The sequence below is a fragment of the Pipra filicauda genome, unplaced genomic scaffold (assembly GCF_003945595.2).
Source record: "Pipra filicauda isolate LSUMZ 115617 unplaced genomic scaffold, ASM394559v2 scaffold625_size209365_pilon, whole genome shotgun sequence".
NCBI lineage: Eukaryota > Metazoa > Chordata > Aves > Passeriformes > Pipridae > Pipra > Pipra filicauda.
This window is the reverse complement of record NW_024104782.1, coordinates 166,817-189,636: the sequence shown is the minus strand read 5'-3', so window position 1 is coordinate 189,636 and position 22,820 is coordinate 166,817. Positions and strand designations below refer to the sequence as shown.

At 39.3% G+C, this 22,820-nt stretch overlaps 1 protein-coding gene across 1 annotated transcript; it reads right to left on the bottom strand.

Moving 5' to 3' along the window:
• Positions 1-1,510: 1,510 nt before the first annotated feature.
• Positions 1,511-2,329, bottom strand: LOC114002199 (tetraspanin-3-like). Its single transcript, XM_027748063.2, has one exon. It carries the CDS (start codon positions 2,324-2,326, stop codon positions 1,511-1,513), a length of 816 nt encoding a protein of 271 aa, XP_027603864.2. The 5' UTR covers positions 2,327-2,329.
• Positions 2,330-22,820: the final 20,491 nt, after the last annotated feature.

Here is a 22,820-nt window from a genome sequence, read left to right as displayed (position 1 = left end):
TGTCATAGCAATAAATTTGCATTACAAAACATTTATGTCTCAGGGTACCACAAAACCCCTATTGTGGTTCTTAACTAGACAAACTTCATTCATTGCTATAGGCATCCCATGTCAAGCAATACGAAAGAAATGTTTCATTCTACTATATGTTTCTCAAAGACACAACTATTTTCCTTTATTTACTTTGGAACATTCCCAATGACTTAGTTATGGTCCTCTATCTAAACCAATACCTTAATTGTTTGGGGTGTTTTGGGGAGGTTCTTTGGGGCATTTTTTATGGTTTTGTTTGTTTTGTGGCTTGTTCTGTTTTTTTAAAGGAAGCAGCCCTGCAGTATATTTCATGTTTGATTTTCACATAGTCAATAATTAGCACAAAAGAACTGAAATATGTCCTCTGATTTGTGCTTGTAGGCCCTGGAGATTCCCTACATACACTAACTAGGGGATAAAGCTGCTAGAGTTCCTATTCTCAGGTCAGTAGTGAGGCTCAGGGCATTTCCTAAACAGACACATATGTACAAGCACCAATCCACAGTCCTACACAGGTAGAGCAGAGCCTTTACCAGTACTTTTCTAAACATCAATAGCACTGACATAAACAAGCATATGAGTAGCCCACATGTTAAAATAGCCGATTTCGTCATATGCAGACTGGAATGAGACTGACAGAGAATGGATAAGAGGATTTACTAGGAGTAGGACTGGCATTCCTTAACAAAAAGCACTGTATTGCTGTTGTCATTCAAGCCCTCATATGACCCACCATGACTTTTCCAGCAAAAATAATTGACTCATTCCTTGCTCTGTCATGAGATAAATTAATAAATAGACCGACTTTCTTCTTCTTTAATATGGGAATTGTGCCTGTGCAACTCCCAAGACTGCTATACATCTTGCTGCATATCATCTTATTAGTTACTCTGTTGCTGTCAAACCTATTTAGATTGTACCCTCATGCCACTTCAAAAACTGACATATATTTCCACCAAAGAGTAAGTTAGTTCTTGAACGTTTCTCTCTATGTGAAGGAGAAAAAGAAAGAAAATATATTAAACTTTATTCAAAAAGCTTCTTGTAGAAAACCCAAAGCATTTAATGCAAGTTTGAAGATGGATAAGTCTATACATTAATTACTTTTCAAGATTCTATTACAGAAAATATTCAATCCAAGACTTCAGGTCATGACCCCACAACCAGTAGCCCTGAGCAAGATATGACTTTTCTTACTGCTTTACCCACACTCACATACAGTAGTTTTGAGTATCCACATGATAAAGTCCATCCCCAGCAATTAAGTTTTTCAGATACAGGAGGACTGTTGAAAAAGAACTATTGGAGAACTGATCTAATATCATGCCATTAAAAAAAAAAAAAATCCAGCAGTGATCAATTAGTTTGATTTACTTGCAAATATTTTTTTTAAATTTGTCTTCCAGTGCAGCCACAGAGGAGTACACAACCAAGGAGCCATGCAGCAGGTTCAGCAAAATAGCCAGTGCCTTCAGTCCTATGAGAAGGTATCTGAGTCCAGAAATCGGAGGTCATGGAATGGCTGATGCCTCATGAGGATGCCATTGCTAACAGCAGCCAACAGCTTCAAGATGCTTAACACAGTACAACACCAAAACACATACAGCATGACAAACCACAACTGGTCTTCTAGCTTCTTCAGACAGCCTTCCTGAGAAAGTTGCTCCAGATGGCTTAAGTGTCCCCTGCAGTGAGAATACTTCTCCTTACAGCAGCTTTCAGGGACACAAGGTGTAAGATGCCAAGAAGCAGCTCTTGCCTTCAGCCAGTCTGTGTAGTTGTGGACCCCGCAACACTGCAGCTTCCTCTGCATCACATCAACAGCCCTACTTCCAGGATCCTGGGAGCATGACCCATTGTGCTGATAGACAAGGTGACTCATAGCACTTTCCAGCTGAGAAGCCGTCCTAATAGAGTAGACATGTGCCAGAACTGCTGAAGACGTTTCTAGGCAAATAAGGAGCAACAGCAGGTACATTAAAGTCCCTTGCCGATTGCGGGAGCTCCTGACAGAAATAGAGACAGCCAAAACTCCAGTAGGTAGCAAGATAAGTGCAGCTGCAATAGCCAGCCAACCAGGGAGAGACAAGTAAGACTCCTGAAATAAGTATCTGTAGTTCTTAAACATCAAGATCACCAAAACTCCACCAAACGCCTGAGCTGCAGCAGTGCCCCAGAAGACAAAGCCTAGAAATCTCAGGAGAGCTCGAGCAGAGGACCTGAGCCAAGGATCCTCACAGCACCACAAAGATGGCAGCATCGCCACAGCCCTAACCCTCTTCACTATGCTCATTCCCACAAGCCCTGACCCTTACCATCAGTATTTAAGAGGCTTCCACCTCACTCATTCAGGTGCAGCAGATGACATCTCCACCCAAAAACACCTTGAAAGGAAGCAACACTGATGAGACTTCTCCACAAAAAGTCTACACCCTGCATCAGTTTAACCACATGCTGCTGCTGCACCTTTTTCATTGTAGCCTGCAAAAACCAGGAGAGTATGTACCCAGCTTGCTGTAGAGTGGTCACTCACACTGTTGTCATTGGAGACATTTGAAGGAGGAGGGCAGCTGGAAAAAGGCTGCACCACTCTCATGTGTGGAAAAGCTAAATGTAGAGACATAGTCAGGGTGGTAGCCAACAGTGCTAATTCGGATCACTTAGACTGCCCAATTCTACAGCAGTAGCCAAGATGGCAACAAATGCACAAGTCAGAGCCATCAACAAAGGAATAGTTTAAGCAGAGTTATTCAGTCAGGAATTTCCACAGGTGACACTCATCTAGGCTCATCATCCTCCCCAATACCTTTATCATTCATTCAATTATATAAGGGCCATAATGATGTTAATAATATTTTGCCCTTTTTCACTCTGCGAGATTTCTCTGTAGATAGCTTCAATTACTCAAGTCACCTGGATGAGAAATCCCTGCCATTTCACACCTGTACCCCTCAGCTTGCATTACCAGTGATTTGACTGACTGCTATAATGACTGAATTCAAGCCACAGTAAGTACTGTATTAACTTTTCCTTGTGCATAAAGAAACTGAATTACACACCAGCTAAATCACTACACAACAATCCCAAAGGGAATTAACATCACTTATCAGCATTACCAAAAGAGCATTATTACTCAAACTTGTGATACACATAAGCCAAGCAGGATAGGTAACCTGCATAAATCTTTCCACAGGTGCCAGGAAGGCAGACCCCAAGTCCAACAGTAATTCCCTAATCACCTTGATGAAGTCCCTTAACATCTCTTCTGCTTTTTGAGATATAGAGCAGGACTAATACCACAGGCACCCATAAGGGAGAATGCAGAGAGATGATCCTCATTTTCAGAAACGTGAGCACCTGCAAACATAGCAGAAAATCAGAATAAATTGGTGCTTAGATCCCTAGAACCCTGTAAAAGTCTCAGCAAGGCTGATGATCTTACATCTGTCAGACATTTTACAAGAACCTATTGCTATTATATACACTATGCACACACAGATGTTGGGTGGATTTCCATCAAAATCTCTTTCTATGTGCTGTACAAACAAGTTATTAAGGCTAATTATTTTGGAATTAGATAAATTGCTTTTATTATTTTTAATCTTTTCATTAACAGTAATTAGCATGCAGTGATTAACTTGTTAAATCTTAACCAAATGCTTCTTTCAAAGCTGCTCTAGGATGTATGCCTTCCTGCAACTGTTCTCTGAATTCTTTGTCTGCCCTCTCTCCTGCTCAGCCTGCTGCTACCCCCCCCCAGCCCTCCTGCTGTGTTAGTTTTGCTGCCATTCGCTTCTTTTGTTGAATGTTTTTTTCTCTGATTTCTGTCTTCTGCATCAGAGAGAGGGAGAAGAGGGGGAGCAGAATTTCGCCTCACATCTGCACACACAAGCAAGCTACACCGATTTCATGTTTCCATGATGCAGAAAAGCTCATCAGAAAAGTGTGAGAAAACATATCAGAAACATATCAGAATATACTGTGAGGAGTACTCATTTTTAGCTTGCAAGCTTTGCAAAAAAAACCACACGAACCTGCCTCTTTTCCTTTCTGCCTTCCCCCATGTTCATAAAGCTAAATGAGGTATTAAGAAATGAGTTACAACATTATTTACCTTTAGATTATTCCACATCTTTGTTCACAGCAGAACAAGCAGACAAGAGATCACCCCTGCCTGCCAGTTCACCAGCATTAAAAACTGACTGGGACCCAGTCCCCAGGTAAGAACTCTCAGCATCCACTGCCTACTGGGGGGATAGAGCACACTCAGCACCATAAAAAAGGAAACTGCAGCAGAGGGGATTAATATTAGCTGAGTTATCTAAAACCCCTCACCCACTTTGTGCTACGCAATGCCTGGGCACTCAGGAAAAGAAAGCTTCTGCTCAAAATGTAAGATGAAGGACAAGAAAACCAGAACTGGTCCCTGAAGTACCCAAAAAAACCTAACTGGCACCCTCAATAGCACTGCCTTTGTGCTAAGTAATTATACCTCTGTGTGTGGACAGAAGCTTGAAAAAAGCAATGAGCAGAGCTATCCATCAAGAGACTGTAATGTGACAAAGAGAGTATAGGTATGACAGAATAGGAATGCTTCTCTGTTTTCTTTCCAGTGGTAAACAGCATAGTATGATAAATACTGTCCCTGTTTTCTCTGAAGTTGTTTCTGCTTATGAACTGATGAGTATTGAAATTCAAATATGGGTGGAAAAAAATAATATATTGTAGATAAACTATTCTCTGGAATGTTGCTGAAAGCATAATCCTTCAAGTTAATAAAATGTCAACTATATTTTTTTTTCATTCACTGCTCTAGAAAACTGTGACTGACATTAAACAGCTCTGATGTGCCCAGAAGGTCAAAGAGGTTCAATCCATCTGAGCCCAGGAGTGGGACCAGAAGGCCATCAGGTCAACTTTGTGTTTGTGCAAATGCAACATAGGCTGATGACTAAACTCATCTTGGGTAGCACAGACTGTCATATGGATTGATCAGGGAGCACATCTGAGCTGTAATGGGCAACAATTCAAACCAGCATGGCCAGCTAGTCTGTTCAGACTTGTGTGAACAAGATGAAACCTAGAGGTGGCCGTGGCATCAGAGTACAGTTACACAAGCCCGTCTCAGAATTATTGTCAAGTAAGATAGCACACAGGTACCTCCGAAATGCTAGGCAGTGGAAGGATTTCAGGAAAATTTATTCCAAAGTCGAGAAAGCTAGACTTACCAGGAAAGTACTCCTACCAGTGCTACAAAGACACTGGCCTGAGAAAAACACACCTCCTGTTCTCCTCAGGGCTCTATGTTCGCTGGCCTTTCCCCAGGCCCTCCCCAACTCAAGGCCTGTAACATCTGTGAGGGTTTATCTCTCCTCATACCAGAGAGAGAGCCTGAAAGCTTCCTCAGAATGCAGAGACTAAAAACATCCAACCATCTTTGAGAAAGGGGCTTCTTCCTAGTCGGGAGAGTGGTTGTAAGTGAAACAAGCTCTAACCTCCTGGCTATAAATCTTCCAGAAAGTGTATCTACACTTAAAATTATAGAGTGATAGAATCATAGAGTGACATAACAGTTTGGGTTGGAAGGGACCTTATAGATTGTCTAGTCCCAAGACCCCTGCCATGGGCAAGGAATCTTCCACTAGACCAGACTCAACAATCTTCTAAGTTTCATACAGACCTCATATAAAAAGAGACAAGATCTCAAAGCCTTGGGCACTGCTCTCATTGTCACAGTGACTAATTAGAATCACAAACAAACCCTAATGCTGTCTCAGCATTTCCCCTGTGACCTGTGCACACATGAAGCTATTGCAACTGGACCTTGCAGGTGAAGTTAAAGCACTCTGAAAGAAGTTTATCTTCAGAGTTTGAACATTTTTAAAGGTCTTGTAGATTAAAGCACAATTACAGCATAGGATATGACTTTAAAGCTTTACTAAAACATAGAGGTTTTTGTCAGCTTCATCTGCTCCACTTTTACATTAAGCTTCTCCACCACTACCCACCTTCCTGACACCTTCATTGGTGGAAACTGGTGTGTGACCCACTCGGGCTGGCAAATCCAGAAAAAGTCTAAATGTGTACCACTGGTATCACTCCTCCCTTCCCTGGTCCCAACCCCGTCTGCTGGCCCAGGCAGTATATCTTTCCCAAGTTAAAAAGACTTCCCACATAGTTTTTCTAGTTTCCAAGAAAAGCCCTGGCTCCATGCAAAGTGGCAAAAAAAAGGAGTTATGAGGGACGGGGATGGGGGGGAGAAAACTAAACCAAACTAAACCAAACTTTGATTCCTCTCGATCAGGTTATTCAAGCTATGATAGGTATTCAAAATACCACACAGCAGAAGGACTGGGTACCAATCAGAGACCTTTTTTTTAAAAAACCTGAAATTTGCTGAGTACATTGGCTTTTTGAGAATAAAAACACTGTTTTATGAAATATATCATAATACAGGATCACTCAGACAGCTCAAATGCAGGAAGATGAACAAACCTGGTTGGACCCCGAGTTTACAGTTGCAGCCATTCACAACCAGTTGCCATAGTAACCAAAATCAGATGATGTTACTTTGCATGAGACTAATACCTCCCATGGAAAGCTTGAAGCAAACAGAGGACATATGATTACCACTTTCTATTCAGGGGAAAATCTACTCCCTTCAGGCACTGATCTACGATTATGGGGATGTTTGAACTCAAGTCGGTCAGATGTTTACCCCTAGCTCCGTTTGCCAGACCAAAAGTGGTCTTTTTTGTGATTGAAGAAGCACATCAAATGCTTTCAGAATTTTTAGTTTTGCTTTTAATATTCCAGGTTTTCATTGGTGTTGAAAATATTGAAAATCAAATATCAAAGGTTTGCTGTTTTCATGTATTTCCCTCTTTCCTTCCTTTTATGAATTTAACGTAAAAAAAAGACTAAAGCCTTTTTCCTCTTTTCTCGTTAAATTTCATTTTTCCCTTCCTATTTTTGTTTGACAGCCTGGAATTGCTATGAAATTTCTTATGACTGGGATGAATACAGACTATCAAAGGAAGAAAAAAGGAGGGGAGAAAAACCCCAATACCTTCTGTATTTCTGTCACTTTGGAATTTGAAGAAGATTTTAAAATACACAGAATGGCAAAAGAAAAAAGAAGGTGAAATGAAAGGAGAACTTCTGAGTTTTTTAATAGCCTTTATTTTATTGCAGTTGGTAACAAAAACAGATCTGAAGAAAAGATACTTTGTAAAACCTTCAAAAAATTACAAAAGGACAGAACACTGTGAAATTCAAGTCACCTTGACATTTAAAGTATTTTGTGACTTTTTTTCATTGTTTTCAACCATCACTAGCTACAATATTATTCATGTGAATGCAGTGCTCTCATTTGTGTTTGAAACCACATGCAAGGTTTCTGGGCATTTTCTGAAGTTCTAAAAATGCTTTTAATATGAAATAACCCTTTAATTGTTAACTCACAAAAATAGCCAACACATTTCTCTTTAGGGAGGAAGTCAGGAGTGCCTGAATACATTATCTGGAAGTTATTAAAGACCTGACAAGAAGCTTACACTTGTCAGAACTTCCCATGAGTAAAGATTCTTCTCTGTTAGGTCTCCTCAGAAAAAGGAATCCTTGTAAAATTCTTTTTCCTCTAGAGAAGGCTTTCATGCAAAATTGGGCTGGAGCCCTTCTGGGCCAGCTTTCTCCACAGTATCACCTGTGAAAACTCAGGCAGGTCTCGGCAATGCATAGGTTTCTACTTGTGACTCTTTTGCCCAAAAAGTGAATGAATCTAGCTGCATGGCCACGAAGCAGCCAGTTGTGAATAAAAATTTGGATATCTTTGTTTCATATTAATACTATAAAATCTATATACGGCACCTGGGACAACTCTTTCAAATTAACTTTGTGATAAATCTTAAAATCAGTCAGTCTCAGCATCCTAAAATACTGGGGTGCTTTTGCAAATATTGCTTTTGGATACTCTGTTTATCAGAGGATGCAGGCTTTTCAGCACACTTTGAGCTTCAAAAAATTTAGTCTTAAGTCATCAGAGTTTATTACAATATGGAAGCTTGGATCCCAATGTTTACAGTGTGAGGTAAATCTATACTCAGTGTCAGTTTGTTCTTCAGAGCACTTCAGGAGACACGTATTTGTTCTGAGAGTTACGGGTTCCTATGACTACTCAAAACTAACTTGAAGGGGAGAGATTCAGCATGATTTTATGGAAAAAATGCTTGATTATAGGTTCATTTGAGCAGAAATTTAGGAGGGGAAAAAAAACACTGTAGCAGTGATGATGTGATGAGCATGGGACTACTTCTTAAATACTTGTCCTGTAAAACGACAGATACAGCAATTTCTTTAAAGATGAGAGCGATGGATTACCTTGGTGTGAGCACCTTGTCAGACCTCTCCAGACCTGTGATGGGAACTCACCCAAAAGAATAAAATATATGCAGCTTTTGCTTGATGAACTCATTTGTGAAGAGGAAGGCTGGCAGGGTGTAGGTTCTTCTCCCAGATAAATAAATCCGTTTTCAACTCATTGACTGGGGGGGAGTTGGGGATCAATGAAAATATTCCTTTTGTGTTATCTGACAAATTATTAAAAGTTCAGCTTTTTCACCAAGAAAGATGTTAGCAAAGAATGTTGTCAGCCTACAAGGCAACTGAAAATCTAGCCAAGTCAAAGGAGTATTTGATAGAGTCCTTGTCTCTTTTTACTGGCGTAGTACTAAGTGTGTCTGTATCAAATGTAATGTTCCTCTCATTCCAGGTTTTATAGTGACTATCCAAGAGAACTTATTTTTATTACCTTTTGTAAGTCATGATAGAAGCATATAAAAAGTCAACTTTGTCAGAATTAGTCTTACAGCACATTTCAAAGAAGTGGAACCAATTTTAATGGGATTTTTATGCATTTCCATTCAGATGAAATGCAGACTTTAGATGAAAAAAAATCAAAACCAAAGATATTTGCAATCTATTTCTGTGCCCTATTTCTATCTTCAGTCTCTCCAACAAACAATTGCCTTCCAGAAGCATTATGCTCTTAAATGGAGATACTGTCACTGACATGGAAAGGATCTATTAGATTTAAAATCATACAAGCATCTAAATACAAAACAAAGGCAAACAAATTAAAATATGTTTGAACATGGAATGTTAAAGGAGAAAATGTGAATACATTCCAGTACCAGGAGAGGTGTCTCTGCTAACTTCCAGACCAATGACAAGTAGGACAACTTGGCATTGTCTTGCTAGGAGTCACTTTATTTCAGAATTTAATCTACTCATCAAAACTTAATTTTCAAGCCCAAATGCTGAGAATCAGGGGCCTTTTCATAGGCTCCTGTGGTGTTTAAATCCAGCTAGGACTATTCAAAATATTCCACTATTCCAAAAGCATTTTACTTTCTCCCACAGCACCTTGGCAGGTGTGTTTATTGTAATCCAAGTCCTTCTTCAGCACCTTCCAGCAGAACTGGGCTCTGGAATATGCTCTGCATGAGAAAGCCCAGAAGAGACTGCTTTCCTGCCTACAGCACAGTTTTTCTCAGTACAGATAATGGTGCTGACTGGGTATTTACTGCAGTATGAGAATCCGTGCCCATATAAACCGACACATGAGTATTCCCATTTTCAACAGTCAGACAAAATTCAGAGACTCAATGTGAGGCTGAGGGATGAGCAGGTAGAAAAGGATCTGGAGAAAGACGTGACTAGGTTTACACAAATTCCGTTAAATGTTGCTGCCAATGAAACAGTGATGAAGAGTATAGCTGCTAAACCAGGACAAATGCTCAAAATAGTAAAAAGAGAAAAAGCATTAACTGGACTTCTCTTCTTTAATCCACTTCCAAAATTTGTTTGTGGGCTGTCTGTAACAAAACAAAATAATTTTCATGATTGGCACTGTGGGAACAATTACTCAGGACTGGACAGAAAATAGCTCCATAATCACAGAATCACAGAATACGCCGACTTGGAAGGGACCCACAAGGATCATCGAGTCCAACTTCTGGCCCTGCACAGGACCATCCCCAAGAAGTCACACCATGTGCCCAAGAGTATTGTCCAAATGACTCTTGAACTCCAATCTCGGTGGTAACTGTGGTCTTCCTTTTGAAGAGAATATAATGCCAGATTGTTCAGGGCTGCCATGAGCTTTCATCCAAAATAAAGCAACTAGGTATCACCTAAACTCCTATTCCCCACCACCACCCACTCATCAAACACAGCGTGATGCAGTGGCTGTGTGATTCAGGCAAGGAGAGGGACTCATATTTCACATTGATCAGAGGGTAACTTTACAATTGCTTGTACACATTTCTCCTCCCTCAATATTCATTCACAGGTGGAGCATTGGAAAAAACTAGAGTGTTACAGGCATAAAAAGCAATAGAAGTAGAAATCCATTCCTTTGGGGAACCGAATAGGCATTTTGAATAATTGATCAGGCACAATAGGTAGATAGACAAAAACCTCATGAATTCCAGTTATGGAGAATTTCAGCAGTAGTGTGAAATTTGAGGCAGAGAATCCTACATTGGTGTCTGCTCCGGTCTGAAATCCTCAGTGTGTGGGAGAGGGCATTCAAACAGAAGTAAACGCTGCAACTCTACATCACTGGAAGCCAGGTGGGCCTCCCCACACACAGATGTAAATGGTCAGAAGCTCCATTTAACAGCAGTCCCAAGATGCATGGAGGGAGGCAGAACCTCTGCAGCAACCCAGACCCCCTACCCACGCCCCCAGGTCATCAGAGCAGCTTCATTTTCTCTACCTATTTTCTCTACATGCTGTGCTGGCACATTTCGCCAGCACTGTGTTCACTTTAGAAACAAAGTTATGTTTATAGACCTGTTATCAAGTGAAATGCACAAGAAGGCTATGGCAGATGCCTTATAAGAGCTCCAGTTTCCAGAAAATATGAGATTCAGAGGGAGTGGAGCTGACTGAGAAGCAACTTTTGCAACCAAAGACTTTCTGAGATGAGAAGGAGGGAAAGGGCAACAGCTCAGACCACGGGCCTTCCAGAGGTTTGCTTTGTCACAGACTGCCCTCTCAGCACCTTCCCTTTCCCTGTGTACAGACAGGGGACATGGTTTCCTCCCTGCAAAATGCCAGAAGGAAGATAGGGCATGCTCCAAGAGAAAGATTGTGCCCACTGAATTCCTAATAGGAACAAGCCACCTCCAAATCCAAATATTCGAGGTTTATTCTGTTCTGGCTGTTTGCATGGGTTTTGCCAAGTGGCAGCCCCATTCATTTTAACGTAAAAATGTAGCATTGCTCAATTTGGCGTTAATGACAAGTACCACTTCGACAAATGCTTTTGATAAGCCTTAAAAATACTCAAATAACACACAGGAACGATGACAGAGCCCATCACCCTGACTGGCACTGTAAGAAACACTGCTGAAAAAGACAGTGTTTCTTTAGATTTATAAACCACTAGAATAAATGCAAAATCTACTAAATACATAGATTTGCATTGGTTCAGTCCAGCTATTTAACCAGCTTTATTTGTTACAAATACATACACAATTTACCAGGCAGCAGTGCATTCTGTTTAATTAAAAAGATCTCCAATATTGCTGATGTCGGCTTCCAGAAGAGTAGCAACTGTGGGTTTAGGTTCACCGTGTCTCAATGTTATTCTTTAAAAAAGTAATGATTAAATGTTTGCTAATTGCTAGTAGTAAAACTTTTTATAAAAATACATTGTCCTTACAAACAAGTAGATTTCAAATACTGTGATCCGTGCCTCTGTTTCACAGTGTTCCTCTGGACAAATTAGCAATAAAAAGCAGAACTCGATTCAACAAAACATTCAGGTGCTATAGACATGAAAGTACAGGAAGAGAAGGCAATAAAATGAGCTTTGATAAATGAAAAAGCCTGCACTCGAAGAGAAATACGAACCAGAACCCAACAACACTGAGATAAGCAAGCAGCCCAAACTAGCACATTAAAGCAGACTTACTCTTTTTCTCGGTCGTGTCCTCATACTTAGAAGTGCTTCTGAGAAGGCAGATGGTAGAAAAAGATGAATGGGAAAAGTCAAAGTAAACTGGAATCCTACCAGAGATTTCAGGGTTGGAAGAAAAGGTCCATGTTAAGATCCTCTGCCTTACAGAAGAAATTCTGTATGAGGAATAAAATTTGAAAGCCATAAATTAATAAACATTAAAAAATATTAAAAATTTTCCTAGCCTAGGAAGTAAAAATTTTCATGAGTTTAAACTAGGACCTGAAATCATAGACCGAAATTTCCAGATTTTGGGGGGGGGGGGGGGGGGGTGGATTTTGGCAAGAATTTTTTTAACCTTTCAGGAAAACTCCATAGATGTCTAAAAAGTTTATTTTGAACTTACTTTACTGACAGATTTTCATTTAAGAATGAGCTTTGATTTCAAGGGTATTTTTAAAAGTACTTTATGTACGGTGATATAACTCAAAATAACGTGCCTAAGGGACCGGAAAAGTTTTCTGCAACAGTCTCTCCTTTGAGAGTTTTAAGGTATCTTACCCTTTTTTTTTTTTTCCTAAACCAAAATTAAATCAGATTTTCCAAAAAACACAATGGAGAGTACACTGTCAGAAAAAGAGACATTATGGTCTTCGTAATTTTAAGGAGAAAAGGGAGATTTCCTTGCATGTTTCCATTTTCTGACCCAGATCTCATCCTGCCTCAACTTCTGCAAAACCTCCTACAGGCTTTAAGAATGGAGAAGTTGTTTCCAGCACTTGGCTGAATTGCTCTTATTTTCAAGGTAAATGCACCTGATAATTTTGAATGCTTTCTGATCTCTCTGTAGGCAGAAACATATATCTTAAACAGATGTGTGCAAACAAACTCAGAAACTTTCCCTTCAGAGTATGTGCATGAAAGAATTAGCTGTTACCCACATTAATGAGTTTTAATACTTTTAATACCCAGTAATCCTGCCATGTGAACCTGTATAAAAGAAAGTATAAAAAGTATAAACCTGTATAAAAGACCCAGCGGTCTTTCATGTAAAGAAGAGAAAACCCTAAAAAACAAATGCAATTGACTGCATAACTCCACCATAAATTCTGAAGAAAAGTGGAAATACAGCTTTCCAGAGCCCTACTGCATAATTAATGGTTTTGAGCTTGGTTATAATAAAGTATCAATAAATACCATTTAATTTCTGGAGCTGAAATGATACAAAATCTTATGAACTCAAAATATGACCTAGCCTGCACATGTTTATTTAAATCACCTCACAGGTAAATTCAAACTCTTTAATTTCAATATGTAAGTATTGTAATTTTAGATGCTAAACTACTAAATGACCCACACTGACAGAGCTGGAAAAAGCATGAAAGAGGCTAAAAGCCTGAACAATATTAAACAATTAGTTTATCAGCATGGATGTAAGATATGAATATTCATGCGGCAGATAATATTTTTGTGAATAGATTAACAGGGGGAGATAGGTGCTGGCTTTTGAATTTAATTTTCATTCTTTCTCAAATGAAAGAATAAATCATATCTATGCAGACTGCTTAGACTGGATTTTACTTGAATTCGAATAGCTGCAAAAATTGGCATATCTAGAAAGGTTTGTTTTGTAAAAAGGGATCATTGAGAATTAAAAGAACCTTTAATTTGAAATCTAACCTTTTTAAAAATATATATAATAAAAGTCATTTAGTGCAACACCTTAGCTTAGATTGTGTGCTGTTTGGCTAGGAATCATCTTGGGGTGAAACTAAAACCAGTAAATTATCAGAAATACCAATAAAAATAACAATATGCTATCAAGTAACAAGGTAATCAAGAGAATCCGGGCTTTTCAGTCTTTCTAAATTTGGAGACACCTTTTCAAAAAATTTTTGAAATTATTTTTAGATGACAGAAAAAGGAAAAGCTGCATATAAAGGAAATAGGAAATGTTACTACATAGTCTACCCCAAGCATATTGACATGATAGTGAGATGAAGAAAAAAAATAAAGATTTGTTTTTCTGAGTTCTTAAATATCTAGTAAATGCATCAGAACCTGCCACATAATAAACCAGTTACTTTTAAATGGAGAGTTTATGGTTTTAAGTTAAAGATAATTTTTTTTAACATGTACCTATCTCTTTAGGTAACTAATCTCAGAGAAGTACTGGCACAAGATGATCTGCTAATCAAGAAGTTATAAATAAGAGTTAAATATCTCACTCCTTATAATGTCTTGCAGGATAGGGAAAGTGGGAGGAAGCTCAGTAACCAAAACAAGAGAATGGATACTGAAGATGTGTGAATAGCTGTTCAGGGAAGATTGTCAGAAAAACTTGAGTGCAAGTATAAACTTTAAGAAGGACAAACTACAAGAAAGACCCCTTGCTGCCATTGGAACTGCTCTGAGATTTCCATAAAGAGCAGTGGTAAGAACTAAGTCATTTTGTTGATGATACCTTGTACATGAAGGCAGGGAAGCAAAAGAAGGCTGATCTCTTAACATGTTTGACATTATTCCCTTTTCAAATTTTATTTGTATGCCTTTTAAACTGTGTGTTTTCATGCCAGGTATTTCTTCTCAAATTGCACGGCACTGTGTTCAATGGGGTTTAAGTTCACTTGACTTTTCAGATGAACATCACAGTCCTGGTCATCAGGTATGAGTCTGCACCAATGTTCTGATTCCCCTTCAAAGAAAACCTAAAAACGGGAGTTTAAAAGTCTCTGCTAGCCTTACCAGATAGTTGTTGGCTCTGGATAAGTGGGAGAATGGCTGCAGAGTATCACCAATGACACAGTCACTTGGGATTTTGGTTCAGCTGTGATACAAGTGAACAAATATTGCTTTGCAACTAAATAAAAATAACCAGAGTGTGTTTCAAGGACCTTATTTCCTTCACATGTCAGCCTCATACCAAGACACTTGTAAGCAGGATTCAGGCTGAGTCACATCCTCTTCATCCACAGGTAGATTGACTTTTGCCCCATTGACATTTGTCTGGGAAATGGCTGCACTCCTCATAAAAGAAACAGGTATTTATTGAATATTGCCATTAGAACATGGCACTCTCAGAAAAGGCCCTATTCCAAATTATACTTGATCATCATGTGCAAGAGCATGTGTCAGTTTTCATACTTTATGACCCAGATTTTCTTTTAAAAATGCCCTGGTAGTGTTTTCTTGATTTGCTTTGTATCTTTCAGATATCGCAACCCCTAATGGCCTTTTTTTTCAGAATAGTCATTCAGACATATAACACGAAGGACAGCTACCTAAATTTCTATATCTTCTGTTATTTACATTCCCTATGCCAATGCAGAGCCAGAGTTCTTGTTCTCACACTCCTCTGTATGTTACCTGTACAGTTTTTCAGGACTCTCAATTCATTTTCACTAGGAAGACTTCATTGCCTTCAGCAGCCACCCCTGGCTTTTGAAGGTAGGTGGGAGAAGTGTTATTTTTTGCTGAGAATGTACTTCACTTTTCTAACTGCATCATGAGAAGCAGCTTTTCAGACATTATCACTAGCCATAACTGCTGTAGGAAAGCATTGGAACCCTGTAAGAAAGAGGAAAATTTTATGACAAGAGTCTGACACTAATTCTTTCCATATTACCATTGCTGCATTTATCCTGCCCGCAGGTCCCACAGACCCTCTCCAGTTCCCTTTGAGAGAATTGAGCCCACCTCCCACCAAGCTACACCATAAGGAGGAACAGACAATATCCTTCTGTCATAAAGATCGTCTCTTGAAGTTAAATCCAGTATGAAGGACTTAAAAACCAGAATTCTCAGGAAAAAAGAAAGCTATAAATTCAGGTCCCCTCAAGTCATGGAAGCATTTTAAAGGCCATGCTTAACTACCTATAAATCTGGGAGTATTATTACCTTTCAGATTAGAGTCTTTAATGAGAAGCAAATTGAGAAAGTACTAGGATAATATATGATTAAAAAACTAGTATATCACTGAGAGCAGCAGGGACATTTCAGAGATGAAAACAGAAATCACATTGCTAAAACAGCTAAACATTTAACTCTCATCTTTTCTATGCCTGTGCTGGGTTGTTGTTTCTGAGTCCTACGCCTTGTCCTTTAGATGTTTGAGCCGCAATATTTTGCCTGCACTGTCTCTTACCAGCCTCCTGCACAACTGACAGGCTGATCAGTTAGAGCATCGGAGCACAGTTCTTGAAGCAATAGCCTGAGATCTTCATTCCCCTCAGGCCATCTATCTGCCTGGGTCGTTTCCCCCCGTACTGGCCCAAATGGATCCACCCGTACTCTACAACGCCAGACCTGGCAAGTTTAGCTTTATGTAATTATTTAAGTGAAGTTAAATTTCCAGCTGGAGAGGGAAGAGACATCTCCAACTTAATTTTGTTAAGGAAGAAACTGAGACAGACACAGTCAGTGTATCTGAGATCATTCCTCACTTCATGTCTCTGGCTTTCACCCACAACCACCCTTCAGTACTCAGCCCTTGAATGGAAACTGTATAGATTAATGGTAACTTCACATAACATAAAGCAGAATAAGGCTATGAAGAAACTACCATGTAACTTGTCTGTACTAGCCATTAAGTCTGATCAGATACAACTTTGTTTTCTATTGCTCAGTCCTCACAGCTAACCTGAGATACAGCATGCGAATATTGATTAAGGGTAATGCCTATGGATTTTTTGGATTTTTAGCTTTTTGCAGATTTTAGAAGTAACTGTAGTTAGCTCACCCTTTGGCACAGTAGTTTACCCATTTACCCAACCCTATTAACCCATTTCATATCTAACTTTCTAAATTCCTTATCTTGTTTAGACTTCCCTCAAGGTAGGCCTTTATGTTTAAGAACATTTGCACCCTGGCTTGAACAACAGGATGCATCATGGTCAAAGCATCCTTCAAAACCCAGAACTTTGGGGGAGCTCCAAGGGCTAGATGTGCTGTGAAAAAGAGGAAGATGAGGAAGAGGGGGTCTCATGACCCCTGCCTCAATTTCCAGAGGGGTGTGCCAGAAGGAGGATCTGGGGGGCAGATAGATCTGGGATTGGATGGACAAATACCTTAAACTGTGGAACCTCCTGGAAACAGCGCATGTCTGTTCTTCCATGGTGTTTGAAGGCCTTCTATTAAAACTACTCTCTTATATTATCTCTACTAATAATTGCCTGGTGAGTAATTTTCTGGCTCCCTAGAGATTCTTAAAGGCAACAAGGGCTTATTAATACAATTGCCCAAGAGCTGCAGCAGAGACTGCTGAAGCTGCAGCGTTTGCAAGTGGACCTGCAAGAATATTTCAACAACAGCACAATGTATTGACCAGCTTTATTTACAACAGCTTTTACTCATTCATTACCTCCCCCAGAAAATACTAAGGTGAATGCGAATAAGACCACAAATTGCTACTGCAAGCAAAGTAGAGAGCAGTTGTACACAGCTGTATGAACCTGCAAGCCAAGAGAGCCAGTTGTCATTAGTGGAGGATTTTGGTGAAGAAAAACAAAGTGTAACTCCTTTTCCCCTACTTCTGTCAGACCACTGCCTGACAGTGTGCCATACCAGAAAAATCCCGTAGCACAAAAGGAACATGCCGGTGCATTTTGTGTACAACCAATACAGAATGAACTGTTACTGTCACTTGCTTCATGCATCTCTGTGCAAAATATGGTCATAATTTCTGTAAAGCATTGAGTCCTACAAAGATTTTAATAATCTCCTCAAAATTTTATCTGCTGCTTCCAAAATGTAACTGTAGTCACTAGACCTCAGCAAACTGGATCAATGCTATGTAGAAAGATCAAAATTTTTCTATTTAAGTGATATTTTTTAGAATCTCAGATAAAACTGTATTGCATTAAAGTGCTTTTGTGCCTTTGCACGTCTTTTGAAGACTTTTCCTTAAATTGTGACTCAAATTGCTTGAGGAGAACATAAAATTAAACATGAGTTTTACCTGAAACTTATCTAGGCATTGCTAGGCGTGCTTATATGCCCTGGGACAGATAAACCACAGTATGAAGTTCTCTGATTTTGTCTGTCTACAGTCTTTGATGGACACAGAGCTTCTTTTATTCACAAAACAACAAAAGCTTTACAAACACAGACCTTAAGCAGATTTAGCCTAGCCATCATTTAATCTGACTGATACTTAGAGTACATCGACTTGAGTATCTCTTTCTTCTGTCAAACCATGATACTTAATCCCTTTAGCAGTCTGAATTTTTCATTTGAAAGCTTTTGTGAAGCTTTATATTTTATATCAAAACAACACCTCAGATTTTCTCTCTGAAGCAAACCTGAAGGAGGTGTGCTTACCACACTGCTTACTGATGTCAGTATCAAATGATGAATAAAGCTTGTACCACAAATGACAGAGCCATTCACATTCATTTGCCTTATGCTGGGAATACCTGCCTGAATTTGCATTTTCAAATCAATGTGTTATTATTTCTATATCATTTGTTACTGATGTCATCTCGCAAAACAAAATAATGATTCTCAGGACAGAAGTCGATACACTGTACTTCATTTTTAATTCTCCTTACATACACTAAAATTCAGCATCTGAATAAACTGTGCAGATTAACCTTATATATTGTAAAATGAAATTTTACACTAATCAAAAAAATACATCCTCACAATTGAAGAAAGTACTGAGTTAGAGGTGTATTCCGTAAATCAAGATTCAGTTCCCATTAACAGTGTAGAAGGGTGCCTAAGAAATATGACATGTCCACCTAAGTTACTTGCACAGCTTGTTAAAAGACAGCCTCAAGCACACGCTTAAAGTTGCTAGCCTGAAAGTCAGCACTTAGGGTTTTCTTGGTAGCTAATCAAAGTACGCAGAGAAGTGAAAAGGACTGGACACCATGGAAAGAGCAGAATGGAGACAAAAAGATTTAAGATGACTCGCTTGTTATCAACCCAGGTAGGTTACAGTGTCGTTCCTCACTCCTATCGCACTGCTGTTCTGTGTTCCTAAATAATGATAAAAAATTAGGATGATTACACTTCAATAATTCTTTGATGAAGCACTTCCACTCCTGAAATTAAAAAAGCAATGAGTAAAACTCATGAGAAAAACAAATTCTTTGTTTGTTTGTCTTTGTTTCTCTGATTTTTCATTCTTGCAAAGCACAATAAAAGCATAAAGCAGGGATTCGTGTTTGCAAAACCTGAAGGGAGCACTGAAATTATGTGATCACACTCCAGACTTTGCCATGGGAGACAGGTAAAAAAAGGAGTTAGTAAATGTAATCAGAGAACTCCCAGCCTCACTTGGTACCAAACTGAGCAGCTTTGAGGACCTAAACTAATCATAGAATCACAGGATCACGGAATCATAGGATAGTTTGGGTTGGAAGGGACCTTAAAGACCGCATAGTTTCAACCCCCCTGCCTGCAGGGGACCTTCCACTTAGACCAGATTACTCAAAGCCCTATCCAACCTGGCCTTGAACACTTCCTGGGATGGAGCATCCACAGCTTCTCTGGGCAACTTGTTCCAGTGCCTGACCATCCTCCCAATAAAGAACTTCTTCATAATGTCTAATCTAAAGCTACTCTTTTTCAATTTGAAGCCATTCCCCCTTGTCCTATCACTACATGCCCTTGTCAAAACTCTCTCTCTGACTGCCCCCACAACACGATACACAGTGCAGAAACATAGGAAAGGGCCATCTCCAAGTAGAGAAGGAGTCGTGATGATCCAGTTTTTAAAAACAGAGTTTCAAAAGCTCAGTATTGCATGCAATGGTAGTGGTAGCACCTTAACTATTATTTTAATACTATATACCTAAAATCAACCTCTTTAAAGACCTGGAGGTCTACACTGAAATTGTAGGCCAAACCTGAATACACACCCAGGGTGCTGCCACAGCCCACTCTTGGTGAGCACACCAGGGGACCCACAGAACTTGTAAAGAGAGGTTTGTGACAACCAGAGCCTGTGCAGGTAGCAGCTTTGTGTGCAACTGTGTGTATGTGCAATTGCATGTGTATGCCTGTGACTGCACAGGTGGGATAAGTCTTTCTTGGTGTTTGCCACAGAAGGGTCTTTGCAAGTTTGTATGTGTTCCCTAATGTCTTATAAGTGTTTATTTTTGTAGTTTATCTGTTGCTTTTCTGATCTTGATTCTCAATGTATAGTTCACTGATTTGCTGATTAATTATGCCCCATTAATATATCAGTAAGTCACAGCAATCCTGAGTTCTACACAATATTTCTTTCCCTGTGATACTCCGATGTCATTATGTTATTTTATCGGAGGAAGGTCTTGCTTTTTGCCAGTGTAACTCAGTACTCTGTGCCACTGAAACACAATAGAAATAAAAACCAAAAGATGTTTATATACTAATTTACAAATAACATTTCTAGATGTAATTCATACAAATAAGCCCCAACCATTAACAAAAGGATATTAATCTGAGCAGATCAAAGACCAGGTCACTGCGTCATTGAGTTATGAGTTGTGCCCCACCTCTTTTCCATAACTGACCATTAAGCTTCAGGAACTCAAGATGCTAAATTCTCTCATGCTCATCTGATATCAACAGGAGGGGTAGAAACTTGATTGCCTGAAAGTCAACAGAAGTTTGCAAGAAAGTTCATTTTTCACTTCATTACCGCTGTTTAGAAAGACAAGTCAAAGCAAGAAGGAAGAAAATTCAGACTATTTTTCTTATAGGGTATTACAAATTATCTCTTATTCCAGTTTCTGCTACAGAGACCTGGCAGGGTCCTAATGAATTTAGAAAAGGAAAGAATATCAAGACATCTGTGTAATTAAGAGTGATGGTCTTATATTGCAGGAGGGCTACAATTCCAGCCAGTTTTCTAAAGACTGGATTGGGAGTGCAGCTCTGTGTTTGTTTACCCAATGAACATCTGCACAGAAATCTGATATCATGGTTTGCCAGGACTTTTTACTGGAAGGGAGCTGAAATATTTAGAAGTTTATCAGTCTGTTTCTCTGCCCCAAGGAGTATATGCAAGTGTGTCAGTTCTTGTTATTTCAGCCACACTACTTGTATATGCTTATCTAGGTGGTGATTTGGCAAATCAGACAAACTCCTACATAGCTTAAATAAGTTGCTGATTTGACAGTTCAGACAAACTAATACATATCTTAAATGGGACCTTGAGAATCTCTTGTTCACTGATGTTTAAGAGTAGAGGTTTTTAAGCAAAAACTCTCTTCTCACAAAATCCACTGACAATTTTGCCACCGAATTCAATCATCAGAAAAAGGAAAACTATCTTTAGAGGTTTATATTTCTGTGTGGCCTTACATTATCTAGATCAATGGTGATTGTTTCTGATTTAAGTCACCGAGAAAAGTCTTCACACATCAAAAGGTTATTTGCTTATTCAAACATCTGTATATTTTTGGTGGATGCATCCTGAAAAAAACAGCACTTTTGGCTTCTTTCTTTCACTCTAGAATCAAACAGGAATAATTTGGATTTCCTCAGACAAATTTTGTACATGTATCTGCACTGAAATCTTGACTACCTAAATATACACTGCACCTAAATATGTCTCAGAAGGAAACCTGTAAGGTTATAGATAGGATTCAACACATTACCACAATAAAAGTCAAGCAAGAAAGTTGATCATATAACCACAAGTGCTGGCTATGTGCCTGGATCTACTCCTGCTATCAGAGCATGGGTCTGGGCTACTCAAAATTATTCAAGATTGTGGAGAAAGATATCCTTGGGCTGAGGATAGCGATCCTTGGAAACAAGTCATGCAGAGGCCCCCTTATTTCACAGACTAATCATGTGGCTCCCCTGTAATGCTCTGGCATTGGGCCTGCCTTCCTTCCTTCCTTCTTTCCTTCCTTCCTTCCTTCGTTCCTTCCTTCCTTCCTTCCTTTCTTCCTTTTCTTTCTTTCCCCAAAACATGTGTCTCTGAACCAAAAAGTATCTTTTCAAACTGCTTAGTTTGAAATTCTCAATTCAAAAGGAGTCATTTCAGTGAATAGGAACAATGCCTGATACAGCATCATGGTTAGAAGTGATCAAGCACTCATCAAACATCAGCTTGCTTGATACCAACGTAAGCACTTGAAAATGCTGTATGTTACTGAGCAGAATAAGGTTTATGTTTTCTTAGGTGGCCACGGTAAACAAGATGAAATTGTTTTGGATGGGCAACTTGGTACAGATATAGCTTCTCTCTTCATTTTTCCAAGTTTGGACAGGTGTTGACAGCATTAACTCTGCAGCATAGCTTTGGATTTACTCTGATGTAGTAAGACCCTTCTCTTGTTCAAAATAATTCATACTGTTCAACAAACAACAGCATGAGCTGGCAATAGGAGGTGATACTCACAGAGCAGAAATAACAAGGGATTCAGTGTGGAAAGCAAGTCACATCCCTTTCCTTTCAACGCTACAGAAAAACACACACACACAGAGGCAAAGATCTGCAGCTTATTTAAGACTTCCATCTACAGGCTTTAATGATGTTCAAACGTTATTCTTCTCTTTAACCAAAACCTCACCTGGGATCATGACCATTTCCCACCTCTGCTATAGAAGTGGCTCCTTCCTTGGTTGCCCAGTACCAATTAGGGTCGTTCAGTTTTCTGGACAGATCAGCAACAGTCAGAGTGAGGAATTACAAGCCTTTTAACTATGAGCAACAGCAGTCTCCAGACCCTCCTTTTCTCTTTAAGTGCACAAACATGAAAGCTAATGGAGAGATGGAGGTGAAATTGCTGTGTCATTTACAGCTTACTATTGTATCTGAAAATGTCTTTTGCCCTCTGTGTACCTTTTTATAAATCAGTGTGAGTACTCTCCAGTG

Coding starts and splice junctions, on each gene's coding strand:
- LOC114002199 (XM_027748063.2), bottom strand. CDS start 2,326: ATGAGCATAGTGAAGAGGGTTAGGGCTGTGGCGATGCTGCCATCTTTG.